The sequence below is a fragment of the Pleurodeles waltl genome, chromosome 11, assembly GCF_031143425.1.
Source record: "Pleurodeles waltl isolate 20211129_DDA chromosome 11, aPleWal1.hap1.20221129, whole genome shotgun sequence".
Lineage (NCBI taxonomy): Eukaryota > Metazoa > Chordata > Amphibia > Caudata > Salamandridae > Pleurodeles > Pleurodeles waltl.
Genome location: NC_090450.1, coordinates 865,512,633 through 865,528,520, shown reverse-complemented (window position 1 = coordinate 865,528,520; position 15,888 = coordinate 865,512,633). Strand labels below are relative to the sequence as shown.

The window sequence follows — 15,888 nt, the reverse complement described above, 5'->3', positions numbered from 1 at the left end:
GCTAAATTCCGGCCTCTTTCATGCGGCACAACTCAGCAGGGTAGTGAGCCCTTATAAATCCAATATTACAAGTCGGCTGAAAATGCGTCATCTTCTCTGCATTAAGCACCACAACATACTGATACGTATTAAGCACCAGCGTATTTATTAAGAAAAAACCTTATGCGTTTCGGAACTGTCACTCTTTGATCACAGGTTGTTACAAGTACACGATTCCATTGCTTATTTAAAGACCACCACCATATTTTTTCAACTCTAGTTACAAAACAAACAAAGGACGAACAGAACACTACTTTTCCAGGAAACATTTCATCCATCTTTGATTGTACTTGTTATTTCTTCGAATATATTGTACTACATATTATATATTATACTCTATTTCCATCCACAAAAAATATGATTCCCCTTATAAAAATATCCACATAATAGAATAATCCAAAATAATTAGAAAAATAATTTAAAAAATACATTTTTCAAACTAATAATATAAATTTGACTTACTTCTACAATATCACACCCTCATACATAAATCTTAAACCTGCATTTAGCATATCTCTTATCGGCATGCACTGCAAATCCACAAAATAATAATGACATTTACATAACACTATTAAAAGAAAAACTTAATTATACATCACAGTTAAGGTCTTCTCCTGTTCTCCTTCTGACCTTGATATAATAGCTCTTTTGCATCAGTTGTATCTAAATATTTCAACAAAAACAAAAATATAAACATCGTTGTTATATACATGCACCTACTTGAAACAACTTCCCTATTATCAAAGAACGATATTATTGTATGTCAATATATACACCATATGTATTCTCCTGTGTATCCTTTACACTACACACAGTATGGCAGCTGAAATCATCCTAAATGTACCAATAATTCCTCATCAAGGTTGAAGTCTTCAGGGGACATTGTTCTGTATTTAATTATATATTTAGACTCCAATCTTCGTAATTCTTGTTCTCTAATTCCTCCCCTTATATTTAGAGGAACTTTATCAAAATTAACAAAATTGCAGAAGGCTACTATTTTTTCCATGACATTGTGCAAAGTGTCTAGTTATGGGATATGTTTTATCCTCCTTGGATATAGCCCTCATCTGTTCTAATATTAGTTTCTTCGCTTTTTGGATGGTACTCCCAATGTAACATTTAGCACATGGGCATCGTAATGCATAAATGCAAAATTCAATATTACAATTAAGATGTTTCTTTATCACAAAAGGTTGAGTAGATTGGGATAATCGTATTTGTTTACAATTTTTACTACCTTTACATGCCTTACAGGAGCCACAGATAAAAAAGCCCTGTATCGATAACTGTTTCTGACTCCTAATGGATTAAAAAAGACTGGAGCATAATTTGTCTTTAAGAGATGCACATCTTCTAAAGGTAATCTGAGGTCTTTCCCCAATTACCTTTACCAACTTTTCATCCAACTTTAATATATCCCAATATTTATTCAAGATACACCTTACTTTTCTAGCTTGGTCATTATAGGTTGTAATAAACCTGATAGGTTGAATACCTTGCACACTGTCCTTCAGCTTTGGAACTAATAGTTTGTTACGATCCATCAACATCACTTTCCTCAGCGTATTATCAATAAGGTTCCTAGGATAACCTCTCTCTTGGAACCTTATACTGATTGCCTCTGCTTCATGATAACAATCTTCATTATCAGTGCAATTCCTTCTAGCTCCCAATAATTCTCCATAGACAAATGTATCTTGGATCAAATAATGATTTTTTGAAAAAATTACAAAATTGTATGATAAAAAAATCATTACAAAAAATGAATATTTATACTTAAAATGTGATTTTCCTAAACTCCCACTACTTAATCTACTTTCAAAACTACACAAGGACCCAACAAACCCACCGGGTAGACCAACTGTTTAATTTAGAGGAAGTCTATTAGAGAATACATCTAAATATGTAGATTTTTTTCTTCGCCCGTTTGTTGAAGCCTTACCTTCTTATATTAGGGACACTGGTGATTTTTTTAGATGGATTGAAGGTATTGTCTGGAATGAACAATTCCTGATGCTCAGTTTAGATGTCAAATGTTTATACACCTGCATCCCGCATGAACTGGGTATCACAGAAATTAGAAATTTTTTAAGAGCAAGATCCATCTCCTTTTTACAACATACTGACATGTTAGTGCACATGATTAGAATATTTTTAATGAATAATTTTTTCATCTTTAATAACCAGATCTATCGTCAAACCCAAGGGACAGCGATGGGAACATGCTTTGCTCCTAGTTATGCAGGCCTTTTTTTAGGTTGGTGGGAGGAACAGGTAGTGTATAATATGGATTTATTTGAAGAGCATGCACTTTTGTGGACCCGATACATAGATGATATTTTTTCTATTTAGAACGGCAGTGAAAAAGAGGCATTGAATTTTGTAAAATCCTTGAATGAAAACCAGTTAAATTTTAAATTCACAGTTCATATACACCGTTCCAAAACAGAATTTTTGGATTTCAAGTTGCAGGTTAGAAATATGAGATTAACAAGCTGCTTGCATCGCAAAAAGACAGCAGGAAATAGTTTACTCCATGCCAATAGTTGTCATCCAAAGAATCTCATATGGAGTATTCCATATGGAGAATTATTGAGAGCTAGAATGAATTGCACTGATAATGAAGATTTTTATCATGAAGCACAGGTAATGAGTATAAGGTTCCAAGAGAGAGGTTATCCTAGGAACCTTATTGATAATAAGTTGGGAAAAGTGATGACGATGGAGCGTGACACACTATTAGTTCCAAAGGTGAAGGACAGTGTGGAAGGTATTCAACCTATCAGGTTTATTACAACCTATAATGACCAAGCTAGAGAAGTAAGGTGTATATTGAATAAATATTGGGATAAATTAAAGTTGGATGAAAAGTTGGTAAAGGTAATTGGGGAAAGACCTCAGATTACCTTTAGAAGATGTGCATCTCTTTAAGACAAATTATGCTCCAGTCTTTTTGAATCCATTAAGAGTCAGAAACAGTTATCAATACAGGGCTTTTTTATCTGTGGCTCTTGTAAGGCATGTAAAGGTAGTAAAAATTGTAAACAAATATGATTATCCCAATCTACTCAACCTTTTGTGATAAAGAAACATCTTAATTGTAATATTGAATTTTGCGTTTATGCATTACGATGCCCATGTGCTAAATGTTACATTGGTAGTACCATCCATAAAGCAAAGAAACGAATATTAGAACAAATGAGGGCTATATACAAGGAGGATAACAGAAATCCCATAGCCAGACACTTTGCACAATGTCATGGAACAAATAGTAGCCTTCTGCAATTTTGTGTACTTGATAATGTTCCTCTAAATATAAGGGGAGGAATTAGAGAACAAGAATTACGAAGATTGGAGTTTAAATATATAATTAAATACAGAACAATGTCCCCTGAAGGCTTTAACCTTGATTAGGAATTATCGGTACATTTAGGATGATTTTAGCTGTCATACTGCGTATAGTGTAAAGGATACACAGGAGAATACATATTGTGTATGTATAAATATACAATAATATCGTTTTTTGATAATAGGGAAGTTGTTTCAAGTTGGTGCATGTATATAACAACATTGTTTGTATTTTTGTTTTTGTTGAAATATTTAGATACAACTGATGCAAAAGAGATATTATATCAAGGCCAGAAGGAGAACAGGAGACCTTAACTGTGATGTATAATTAACTTTTTCTTTTAATAGTGTTATATAAATTTCATTAATATTTTGTGGATTTGCAGTGCAAGAGATATGCTAAATGGAGGTTTAAGATTTATTTATGAGGGTGTGATATTGTAGAATTAAGTCAAATTTATATTGGTAGCTTGATAAATGTATTTTATTAATTATTTTTCTAATTATTTTTGATTATTCTGTTATGTTTATATTTTTATAAGGGGAAACATATTTTTTTGTGGATGGAAATAGAGTAGAAAATACAATATATAGTACAATATATTAGAAGAAATAGCAAGTACATTCAAAGATGGCTTACATTTTTTCTAGAAAAGTAGTGTTCTGTTAGTCCTTTGTTTATTTTGTAACTAGATTTGAAAAAATATGGCGGTGGTCTTTAAATAAGCAATGGAATCAGGTACTTGTAACAACCTGTGATCAAGGAGCGCCAGCTCCGAAACGCATAAGGTTTTTTCTTAAAAAATACGCTGGTGCTTAATACGTCTCAGTATGTTGTGGTGCAGAGAAGATGTCGCGTTTTCAGCCGACGTGTGTTATTGGAGTTACTAGCATCTCTAACAATGACTCAACTACTAGACATTTGGGAGACAAATGCCTCATAATCACTGTTTTGTTAACCCATTTATGTTGATTTTTTTGGGACTCACCACACTTTACCACTGCTAACCAGTGCTAAAGTGTTTATGCTCTCTCCTTTAAATATGGTGAAATTGGCTTGCACCCAATTGGCACATTTAATTTACTTGTAAGTCACTAGTAATGTGGTACGACATGTACCCAGGGACTGTAAATTAAATTCTACTAGTGAGCCTTCAGAACTTATTGAGGCATCCATGTATGTACCCCTTTAAACATCTCAGGTTTTCCATTGTAGCCTGTGGGTGCAGTTTTAAACTGCCATTTTGACCTGGCAAATTAAACCATTTGCCTTCCCTTTTAAAATGTATAGTTCACCACCAGGGTAAGCCCTAAACAACCCATAGGGCAGGGTCCAGTGTATTTAAAAATAAAAAGTTGGATATGTACTTTTAACTTTTACATGTCCTGGTAGTGAAAGCCCAAAATGTATTTGTCACTACTGCAAATCCTACCTCTCCCATAGGATAACATGGGGTCACCTTATTATCTTCCCTTGTCTTATCTTATGCAGATTTTTAGAGCGCCTGGCTTCTGTGAGGCTTCCCCGTGCTGTTACCTTATTGTAGCTAATAAGTGATAACTTTCAATTGGGAGCAGATAGGAATGTCAAGTTTAGCTTCTAAGTAATTGTAATTTAAAACCTTAATTAATGGTAATGTTGGATTTTGAGTCACAGTTCTGAAAATTACATTTTTAGAAAGTTGGTATTTTCTTGAACCAAATATTTGGAGGCTGTAGCCTGTATCCTGGTACACATGACTAGGTTTAGCCGGCAGTTGGTCTCAAAGTATTGCTCTCAGACAGTGAAACGAAGAGGCAATGGCAGGGGGACAGGGGCGTTGGCAGGATGGTCCACATATTACTTGATGGGAGGCAGAGCTGTCATCTACCACACTTGTACATCACAAAGCCTCTGCCTCAGTACACTTACAAAGGGTTTCCCACTAGTCTTTTGTGCCCCCAGGCACGCTAGGGCCAGGGCAAACTTCCCCTGTTTCAAAGCTGGCACTAAGTATACATATTGGACCCTGATATCCAACTCGTTAGTACATTCCTGGACCTGTGGAAGACTCAAAAGGACTGCTGTGCTGCTCTGCTGCAAGAAGGACTGCTACTCTATTGCCCTGCTGCCTGATTTAAAAGCACGGTACCTGCATCCCGAATCGAGGACCACCAGGGTAAATTCAATGACTAGTTGGCTGGCCTCCTGATCAGAGCCTCAGGGACAGAAAAAGCTCCAACCATCTTGAATCTAGCACCTGGCCTCTGTCTGTTGTGAGCCTTGCCCCCATTTGGTGCCACCCAGTCCTGGACTCTTGGAAGGAGGCCAGTAGGTGTTGTGCCAGCCCAGTTGTGGGCCAAGCACAACCAATGCGGCACAACACATTGCCGTGCAGTCTTGCATTGGAATTGCCTCTAGATGGCACATCCTTGACACAGGACCTCACAGCTCCTCAGAATTGCTGCTGCGTGATGTATCCTCAACACAAGACCTCACATTGCAGCCCCACAGCTCCTCAGAACTGCTGCTGCGTGACGTATCCTTGACAAAGGACCTCACATAGCCCCGAATCACCACTGCACATGCATCCTTGACAAAGGACATCGCAACACTCCACAACCAGGATTTAAGGTAGTTTGTTCAGCAGGCCTAACGCAGTCCCTATATCCAGCCCGCGCTCAGTCGTGGTCGACCTGAGCTTGTGTCTTTCTACCGGTTTGGCTTGACCACATAGTCACAGTTGGCGCTTTGTGCTTTTAAACACTACTTTTACCTAAATCATTAAAATTGTATATCTCCATTTCTAATGATTGGATTTTTGTCATTTTGGTCTCAAATAATTTATTACATTTTACTCTAAGTTTCTGTATATTGGCATGGGATTTTTCTTGTGTTGTGTTTTCACTTTATTACTTTTTATGTGCTGCAGAAATACTTTACACATTGCCTCTAAGCTAAGCCTGACTGCTTTTGTGCCAAGCTACCAGAGGGCCAGACCCAGGTTAATTTGGGGTTGCTTGTGACTTCACCCTGACAGGAATTGCAGTTGCTGCTTGAGTAAGATTTCACCTCAATCAACCCTGAGCCCAATGTCCTACAATCATTCAAACTCTGACCATGACAGAGGTCTTCAATTTTGCAGACTTGATGAAAAGGCAAATTGGTACCAGATGACTGCAGCAGTGAAAGGAATAATAACATCTATGTAAAACCCGTTATTAATGCAAGAAAGACAGGTAAACCTATTGGATAAAATGCGTAATGGAAAAGCTGCAACTGACAGCAAAATGAATAAATTATGGTAAAATGGACCCAAGACAAGGTCAATCAAAGGAAAGGATCATGGACTTGTGCTCCCTTTCTCAACAGCCTGCCAATTATACCATTTTTTCAAAACTGTTGTTAGAAGAGCTAAAAAAAAATGATATCAAAATACTACTACAGGGGAACCAGATTTTGCAAACAAAATCAGTTCAAACCATGGAGATCATTATACCAGCAGACATCCACACATAGTGCTCTAGACAGCAAGACCTAGTTGATCAATTAATAGCAGCAAAGTGCAGACTTTCTTTCACCAACATACCAAAAGATAATGAACACAAAATCTTTCAGAACACAGATGCAAGTCCTACAGTAATTCAGACATTGGCATCTACTGATGTGGAAAACCCTGATGACTAAACAAATTTCATAAAATTTACTTCAGAAAAAAAACAAAAAAAACTGCAGAAGCCCAACAAAAGTTTAAGCACTTAAGCACAGAAGAAAGGTCGCAATGGCAATAAAGCACTCCATGCCCCTAACTTTTTTTTCTAAAAGCAATACATAAATTGCAAACCTGTGGATATAGTGGCCAAGGTTTTACCTTTCTAAACAAAAGGTTACACCTTCCAAAAGGCATGCTGTCTTTACCAACAAAATTACAGCAGGTCCAAAGCCTACAAGAACCACCCAGACACTCCGCGGTGCTTATTCATTTAGTTTATCCATTTAGCTGGCCCCGAAGACCAGGTTCTAGAGACACTGAGGCAGATTTATCATTCTTTCAAGCAGTATGATACAGCAAACCACCTTGCTGCTCTGCATAAAAGGGCAATTATGCTCTGTTATTACCATTATACGGTGCGTTCCTGTCCTTTTCTAGCACTGGTGCACTTTTGGCTGCCTAGCGCCAATGCAGACACTCTTGTGGCAAGTTGCAAGGATGCCTGCATTGTAGGTTTATTGCAGGAAGGGCCATCCTATTGCCCAAAAACAATCCTGAGAGGCATTTTCATTAATGTATCATCCCCAGATCTCCCGGACCCTGGGTGTGTTCAAGAAACAAATGTACAAAATATAGCCTTTCCTGTCCCTCCGTGAAACTCCTGGAACTACCCCACCGCCGCCTTTCCAGACACAGGGTCTTGGCCAGTAAACACTGAGGAAAACTGTAGCACAGTAATCAGGAAGCAGGTGACTTGAGCATTTGATATTCCCGTTCATCATCTATTATTATTAGGCATAGAGTTACCCAATAACCTCTCGTCCATCCTCAACAGTGTTACGAAGTGGTCGCTGCCACAAGGCAGGGTTTTATAAAACACTAAGGGCCTCATTATGACTTTGGTGGTCTTAAAAGTGGACTGCCAAAGCCATGGGGAGGACTCCACTGTCATACCGGTGGCACCCCCGCCCCCAAGTGGTTTACAATGTTCCTGCTGGTTAGCCAGGCTGGCCGGTGGGGACAGTGCTACGATATTAATGGAGCCAAGGCAAATATTGTAGCACTCCAGCACCATCAAAATGCAAAGTAGACAGCGCGCGTTCCGATGGTGCTGGGCAGGGAAGCCCCCACAATGTGGCTCCCAGCACACCCTTTCTGCCACTCTTTCCATGGTGGGGGCCCTGCCATGAAATGGCTGGCAGAAAGCTGAGTTGTAATCAGCCAGGCAGCGCTGAGTTTAGCTCCTCTCTGACTGAGTACAACTCAGACCACAGTCACCACGTTGGGTACCATGTTCCTGATGGGGATGGCAGTCTTTAGGGCGGTCTACCTGCCAGGGTGATAATGAGGCGTTCGGACCACCATAGTTGCGGCAGTCCAACCAGTGCCACAAGGACTGCCAGCCTCGCAATCAGGCCCTTTGACAAATAAACAAACAATGACAACACATTGGGAGTTATGACATGTTCTTTCTCGTATAAGATTGTGTGCATGACTTTACTGCTGTGGTTTTAAATTTCTATTTCTATAAACTCATAATGTGGTGAGATGCAAGCCAATTTTTCCCCAAAAAGATTATTAATGTAGTTTTGAAGATTTTCATAGATTTAATATACTTTACATACCTGCCAAGCAACATCTGGAATGTCATCCAATCGTCTGTACACTGTGCATGTCTGGTTACAGGGAAACTTGGTTGGTCCATTACAATGGATAAAAATCCCAAACGATACAGTTTTGTTGATGAACCATGCAGCTGATGTCAGACTTAGTGCAGAAACGCAAGCTAGGCCAAGAGATAGAATTAGCCAAACTAGGCCCATAAACGACACCATTCGGAGTCCAAGATTCTAGATTCCTAAAACAAAGGAAATGAAAAAGCACTGATAATAAAAAGAAATGATATGAAAGTCCAGAAATAACATACCTACCAACAGAAATCTAAGAAAGAGAATGTCTCTTTTAAATACTTTTCCAGCCACATTTCTCACATGGCTCCAGGAAGGGAAAACACCAGTGTTATTTTACATAATATGGCTATACGGAGTGCTCTTTTGAACTAATTCAAGGTCATTTGGTTAAGGATGAGTTTTGTGGCTTTAAATTCACAGGATTAACAAAAGTCCATTGCATTCTACAGACACAGATGCCTGAGGTGATGTATAATAATGTTGTTATAATACTGTTAAAATGTACTTTCCATGGCTCATCTAACAAAGATATTGGTCTGTAGTTACTCGGTAACATTTGGTTGCCTATTTAAAATATCAAAGCAATTATTGGTGTCTGAGATGGGGGGAACCAAACCCACTCAAAGGGTCTGATTAAAGATTAGAAGCAACAAGCCAAAGTGTAAGTCATGTGCAAATACTCCATATCTAGACTCGCCCTTACTTCTGACACTCCCTTGCTCTCACCTCTTCTCAGTTATGGATATTGGACCCTTTCAAGCAAGTGGACTATAGGTTTGTGCCTCAATTAGGAGCTTTAAGATGGAAGACCTGCCAGCCTATGGAAGAATCTTGAGTGAAACTTCAAGGAAAAAGCAACCCTGGCAAAAATACTCAAATCAGCATTGCACCCTACCACTTCTCGATCTGTTTCTCTCTTTCGATCCATCCATCTCTTCGTCCCTCCTATTTCTCTTCTCCCACTTCCCTCTCTTTCTTTCCACCTCCCTCCAATCCTTTCATTCTCACCAAAGACCCCTTGTGTCTTCTACAATAAATGGCAGGAACTGCTGAAAATGCAGAGACACCTGCAGCAGTTATGACCTTAACAGATTCAGCCAACAAAATGTTCCTGCCCCTCCGGTGAAATGCCTGATGGAATAAAGGGTCAGACTGGCCCCGCTGGCTGTTAGCCATGTCCTCTCAGAGCCTGAGAGGACCTGTGATAGACATCGGTTACGACCACACCAAGAATAAATTCAACTCCAATCAGCAGTTTAGGAGTCATCTACCTCTACAAGACAACACTGATGACTACGGGAAAAGCAATTAAGGGCCAGATGTAGCAAAGGTTTTTCCTCATTCTGTGTCTATGGGAAAAAGTGTTTGTACATATGGCCCTAAGTTCTTCCATCAAAGGTGATCTTGTTTCCTCAGGTGAGCTTGTGCGTACTTTCCTCTTGCTGCCAGAGGTCTTGTGGTATCCTTAACTTCATTCCTTGGTCTGGGTTTTATGGGGTACCTGAAGGAGGGCACTCCAATTCTGTGGCCATTGGAATGTTGATTCTAGCTCAAGCAGTTCTGGAACTATCGCCATTTCAACCTCTGTTGCTAGCCCAGGACTTGGATTGTCTCAAGCCTGGTCCTTGATTACATTGTGCCCAATGGTTGATGCCACTGTCTGTTTCAGCATGCAGGACCCAAAACTTTTGTGCTATTTCTATGAGTAACGAGGTGTTACCTGCATCTTGACAAACTAATAACCCTTACAATTTGCCTAGTCATACCAGACAAACAGTGAGGTGTGCCCCAGCCAGTGGACACTGAGCAAGTCAGTCACCAAACACTTTGCAGACACCCCTGAGAGACAATGCTTTGTTTGCTAGGATCAGGTGGACTCTTCCTTCTGTGAGCAAGGGTCAGTGTGCACCCAAAGGAGCTGGTAAGGGTTTGTTGGTTGTGCATCGAAAGTTGCTTTATATTCCTCAACCTTTACCTGTAATTCAGGCAGTGAAAAGCGTGACAGGCTGTCCATGGGGTCCCCTACACTGCCCATGCCAAGTGCATGGGCAGTGAGGGGGTCCCCATGGGGCTCCAAGCACCCCGTGTCAGCCAGCCTTTGCATAGCGGTGGAACCGCCATGCAAAAGCCGGTGGAGAGGGGACTCACAATCCCCAGGGTAGCCCTGCCCTGGCAGATTAAGGCTGCCGGCACTGCCAGGCTGTTGATCGGCGGCAACCTGGTGGTGCCGAGGGTTGGACCGTGGGGGCTTTGCCACAGCCATAATGTGGAGGCTGCACCGCTGCTTTGGCAATGGTGCGACCGCCACCACGAATCTGACGGTCCCATGACTGCCTGACTCGTAATAAGGGCCTGAATGAGATAACTGCAAATGTATAACAATCTAACAAGTTAGCTTGTTGAACATACACTCTAACAAGTTAGCTTGTTGAACATACACTCACTACATTTTCTCCTTATTTGGATTCACATCAGCTTACCATGATTGTTCTGATTGGCTAACTGAAAATCAGTCCATTTTGTCGCTGACAAGATCAATGAAATGAAGCGTAAGTAATTTACATATTTATTGACTCCATCAATTTATGAATTGTTCGTTTCCTACATCAAACCAGTTGTGCTTTTCTGAGTTAGTTACCTATTAAGTGACTCCCTCTAATGACTGAATTTATCAGGACATTTTACCCAATCATTAGCTTTGGCATTTTTCACAATCACCATTATGTCCTATAATGTTAATGCTTCATGCTAGTATGCCAATTTAATTATTCTCATATTTACAATTATTCTGAGATACTTAGAATATATTTGAAATATTTCACATGAAAAACACCGACCTCTATGATTGCTATGATTGACTTTTTATGGCATTCTAGAAAGCGTGTTTTTAAATGACTGGCTATGAAAGACACTATGATGATGGACAATACTCTTTGTAGTTGTGGAATGTAGATTGGTCAGATGCTATTTATTATGATAAAATTGTTTAGTATTTTGTTAAAAATCCCAGGAGTGATTGTAATGGAAGATTATGACTGCTTGCTTTACAAAATACTTCTGTTCTGAATGGAAGAAGTGAATGGCTCATAAGAAGAGCATAAAGAAAACAGCAGCAACATTGAGAATCGTGGTTGATCTTTAATTGGGAGGCCAATTTTTCAAGAACACCCTTTGACTGTATCTTTACCTTTTGACCCTCCACTGTTTTTTGGATAGATTAGCAATGTACAATACCACATACATACATTCACAGATCACATTCACAACAGGGTGTCAACATCCGTGAATGTCCCGCTTTGTTTAGTACACCTGGTGTTTTTGGCATTTTTTAAGCATGTGGTCCTTCTTTGCTCCTTAACTACATCTTTGAGTGATTGTTTGTTTTTAATCCTAGAGTGTTTATCACATAGTGATATTTCTTTACTTCTTCAATATATGTTGTATATTTCTCAAATTATTCCTCTTTTATATAAGTATTCAGAACTAGTTATTTCATTGTGCAGCAGTATAAGTTGCCTATTCATTTTGCTGTTGGTTCTTTTTGTTGGTGCCTTCGGCTAGTCCATTAAATACCACAAGAGCTTGTTGTACTACCTTATAATAGCTAATGATGTAATTGAGAGGTAAAACAAAAAAAGACAGCCCAAGAGGGCACTGCATATCTGTTGTTTAGATGTTCAGCATGAATAGACAGCACCTTAGTAGACCAATCATTTTCTGGGTGAATTGGCTCAAAATCATGCACATTAAATATAAAAAATTACATAGCCAACTCGACATACTCACGAAAATCATCACTCTCAGGATGCAAAAGTGTGTGAAGCTTAAACTCACCAACACAGAATTATTATTTGCCAAGACAAGAAGCAACAACTATTTCAACCCTGGCTCAATGACATGGATCTGAATGGATTCATACCTCAACTTTCAGTCAACAGGAAGTCACTTAGATTCACCTTAAACACAAACCTCACCATCAAGGAATATAGGGGGTTATTCTAACTTTGGAGGAGTGTTAATCCGTCCCAAAAGTGAGGGTAAAGTGACGGATATACCACCAGCCGTATTACGAGTTCCATAGGATATAATGGACTCGTAATACGGCTGGTGGTAAATCCGTCACTTTTCCGTCACTTTTGGGACGGATTAACACCTCCTCCAAAGTTAGAATAACCCCCATAGTGCCAAGAAAAGAAATACCAGCTCTCTACCAAAGAAAGTAAAACCATTCCTCCGAGGAAACAATTTCAGAAGTGCTGTTCAGTGTCTTGCACTCTTGAAACTTCATGGTGCCAATGCTCCATGCCTGCCCAGACTTCACACTGCCCCCTTTCCCAAGGTCATCCTACATGGTACAGTATTTCTGATCCAAGGCAGGAAGAAATATGCCCACATCACCCCTCATCCTGATGGAACTCTACTGGCTTCCCTTTGTGGCTCACACCATCTTGTAAACCAGCTGCATCATGTACAAAGCCATCATGACCAGTACTCCCACACATCTGGTTGATAAGTTCATGTGCCTGCCAAAATTAATATGAGGGAATTGGGGAAAGTGACAGAGGGATCAGGAGAGGCCTTGGGGTTTGAAGACAGACCTCCACATGGCTTCAGCCCACTGAGGAAAAGCCCGGTGGAATGAAAGGCCTGTTCAGCACCTGTCTCACAATCCTGCTCCAACTTAGGAAAGAAGGAAGATGGACCTCTTTAAAGAACACTACATCATGATTCAGTAACAGCATACATCTGCTTCTAGAGCCCACCTACTGCTTCAATTTCTTATTGACAGTATCTTTGCATTTGACACTGTGCGACACTTCGATGCTTTTTAGCTAGGTCCACTCTATAAAAATACCACAAACAAAAATAAATACATACCTCACATCTATGAAACCATGAAAATACATTTATGTAAATTAAATGCATTTATTATACTCTTCAAACAAGATCGTAATTCATGATTAAAGGGTGGAAATGTAATGATAATGTTGATTGAGCAAGAATATATTTGTTAGTTCATCTGCTCAACAGCCTAAATTTCCTATGCATCACGTAAATCCATTCTCAAAAAGGAAAAGCAGAAGGGACATTATAATAATATTACACAGTTGATGCTATCACTCATCTAGTGAGTCTTTGACTTGACCATCATTCTGGAATTGAAAGCACCAGATATTATTATAAACTCATTCGGAAAATTGAGTTGAGCATAATCTAATTGAGATTCAAGCAGCACAACATAATTACTTGCATGTCCACCTCAGGCAGAAATATACACTGATAATCAAAGGTTCACTGTTTTTACAATCATAATGAGATAAAGAAAACAAGACATTAGGGATCTTGTTAGTTTTTAACTTTAACTTACCATCATTATACTGACATTTTGGGAGACTCCGATAAGCAGTCCAGCACTTGATTGTTCAAAAGTGGGTGGATACATCCTAATCTGATAGAGCAAGGAAAGGTAACTGCCAGGCCTCTTAAAGTATTAGCATGTGGATTGTCACCAGAAAAGGCACCAAATCAAAATTCTTTCAATACTCTGTCAATATCAGCTAGAGTCATGACTCTACAGGGATATTTCTAGACCTAATACTAGGAAACGTGTTTTGAATGTGTGGCTGCAGATGCGGTAGTACCCAAAGGTGTTTGTTATTATAAAGGTCCTTCATGCCTTACTCTTCCCTAAAAACAGATGCAAGTACATCGTCCCCATAACAATCCATCAATACTCTTTTGGAGAAAGATTTGTCACAATGTAGTGACCATCAAACCGCAGTCGAGTAGAGGGTCCAGCACATGCTCTTGACAAACTACCTTTCGGTTTGGATTGAAATCCAAATACCTTGTTGAATATGGATATCTTCCAGCTATGACTGGAACAGGAAACACTGCAACATGAAACCATTCTGCAAAGTTCAGTGTAAGGCCAATGGCCTTAGATTAAAAAACATATCTTGGCCTTTTCTTTATACTGCTTTGATCAGATGCAACAAACATGAATACTGTCCACTGACCACTCCTGTAGCCCCACAATACTTCTATTAAGACTGACTATGCATTTTCTCCAACTATGAGAAAGCTTTCTCATCTGACACTAATAAACATCACGTAGGCTTCTGTACTGATTGAGCCTCTAATATATTTGTACGTCGCATATAATTAACACAGCCATTTACAGGACCTGGTCTATTTACCTGAGGCCATTAGGAGCCACTTTTTCCTGAAAAGTAACTGGGCCTGCCGCCTCAGTATTATGAGCCTTCACTTTACACATACTACAGCCTGATCCTAAGAATACATTTAGTGATACATACTTTTAAATCATTTTTAGTTCAACGTTTGCAGCATACACATTTTATAAGGCACGGTGTGTTTCAACGTGAGTTCCTCATATCTTGTTCTCTATACCCTTAAGTTCATCTTGGGTAATCAAGTGTTCTGCTTTTGGGGAAAGCCTAAAGACAGGGAAAGTTGCCGTAAGCCAGTATTATGACTAGAACTTGACTAGATGCAATAGCAGCATTACTATTATGCACACAGATACTTCATCAAAGTTTGAGAATTTTTTTTATCAAGTTTTATAGTTAATTCAATACAATTCCGTGGACATCTGTTGCAATTAGTAAGTGTACAAAGTTAAACCGATCATTTAATTTCAATGGTGGGAAAAACTGATTATCTATTGACCACTTTGATTATACTGTTCGAGCTTCTCACATCCTGCTCACGGTATTGTGGGACAAGCCCAAATAGAGTTCTCTGATGTATTAGCCAAACGTTTTGCAGTGAAGTGAGGGTGTCAGTACCCAACTGATAGATGAATACTTTGTAGGGTTCATATAGACAGCTGCATCAAATTTTTTGACTAGTGGATCCATGTTATTTTCAGCTAAATCAATAATTACACAATTGGATACAACCTCCACATTTGTATCCAAAAAGCTATACAGTATGGCATACCTACAGCAAACACCTAGGAAAGATGACCTCAAAAGTCCCTACTCCCCTCCGGTGTTTCTTACGCGGAGCTGCTATACTCCATCCCAATGCCTCGGCAACTTGTTATCGCAACTATACAGGTTTGTGCTCCCTATACTAGGCCACGTGCC

The 15,888-nt window shown here is 39.3% G+C and overlaps 1 protein-coding gene across 1 annotated transcript in view; it reads right to left on the bottom strand.

Annotated features, from left to right (window-relative positions):
- The window catches only part of LHFPL7 (LHFPL tetraspan subfamily member 7), a 70,989-nt gene extending 62,072 nt beyond the window's left edge, over positions 1-8,917 (bottom strand). Inside the window, exon 1 of the mRNA XM_069212702.1 lies at positions 8,708-8,917. Within this exon, the coding sequence (XP_069068803.1) occupies positions 8,708-8,917 (210 nt within the window). The remainder of the gene's footprint in view (positions 1-8,707) is intronic.
- Between the last annotated feature and the right edge of the window lie 6,971 nt (positions 8,918-15,888).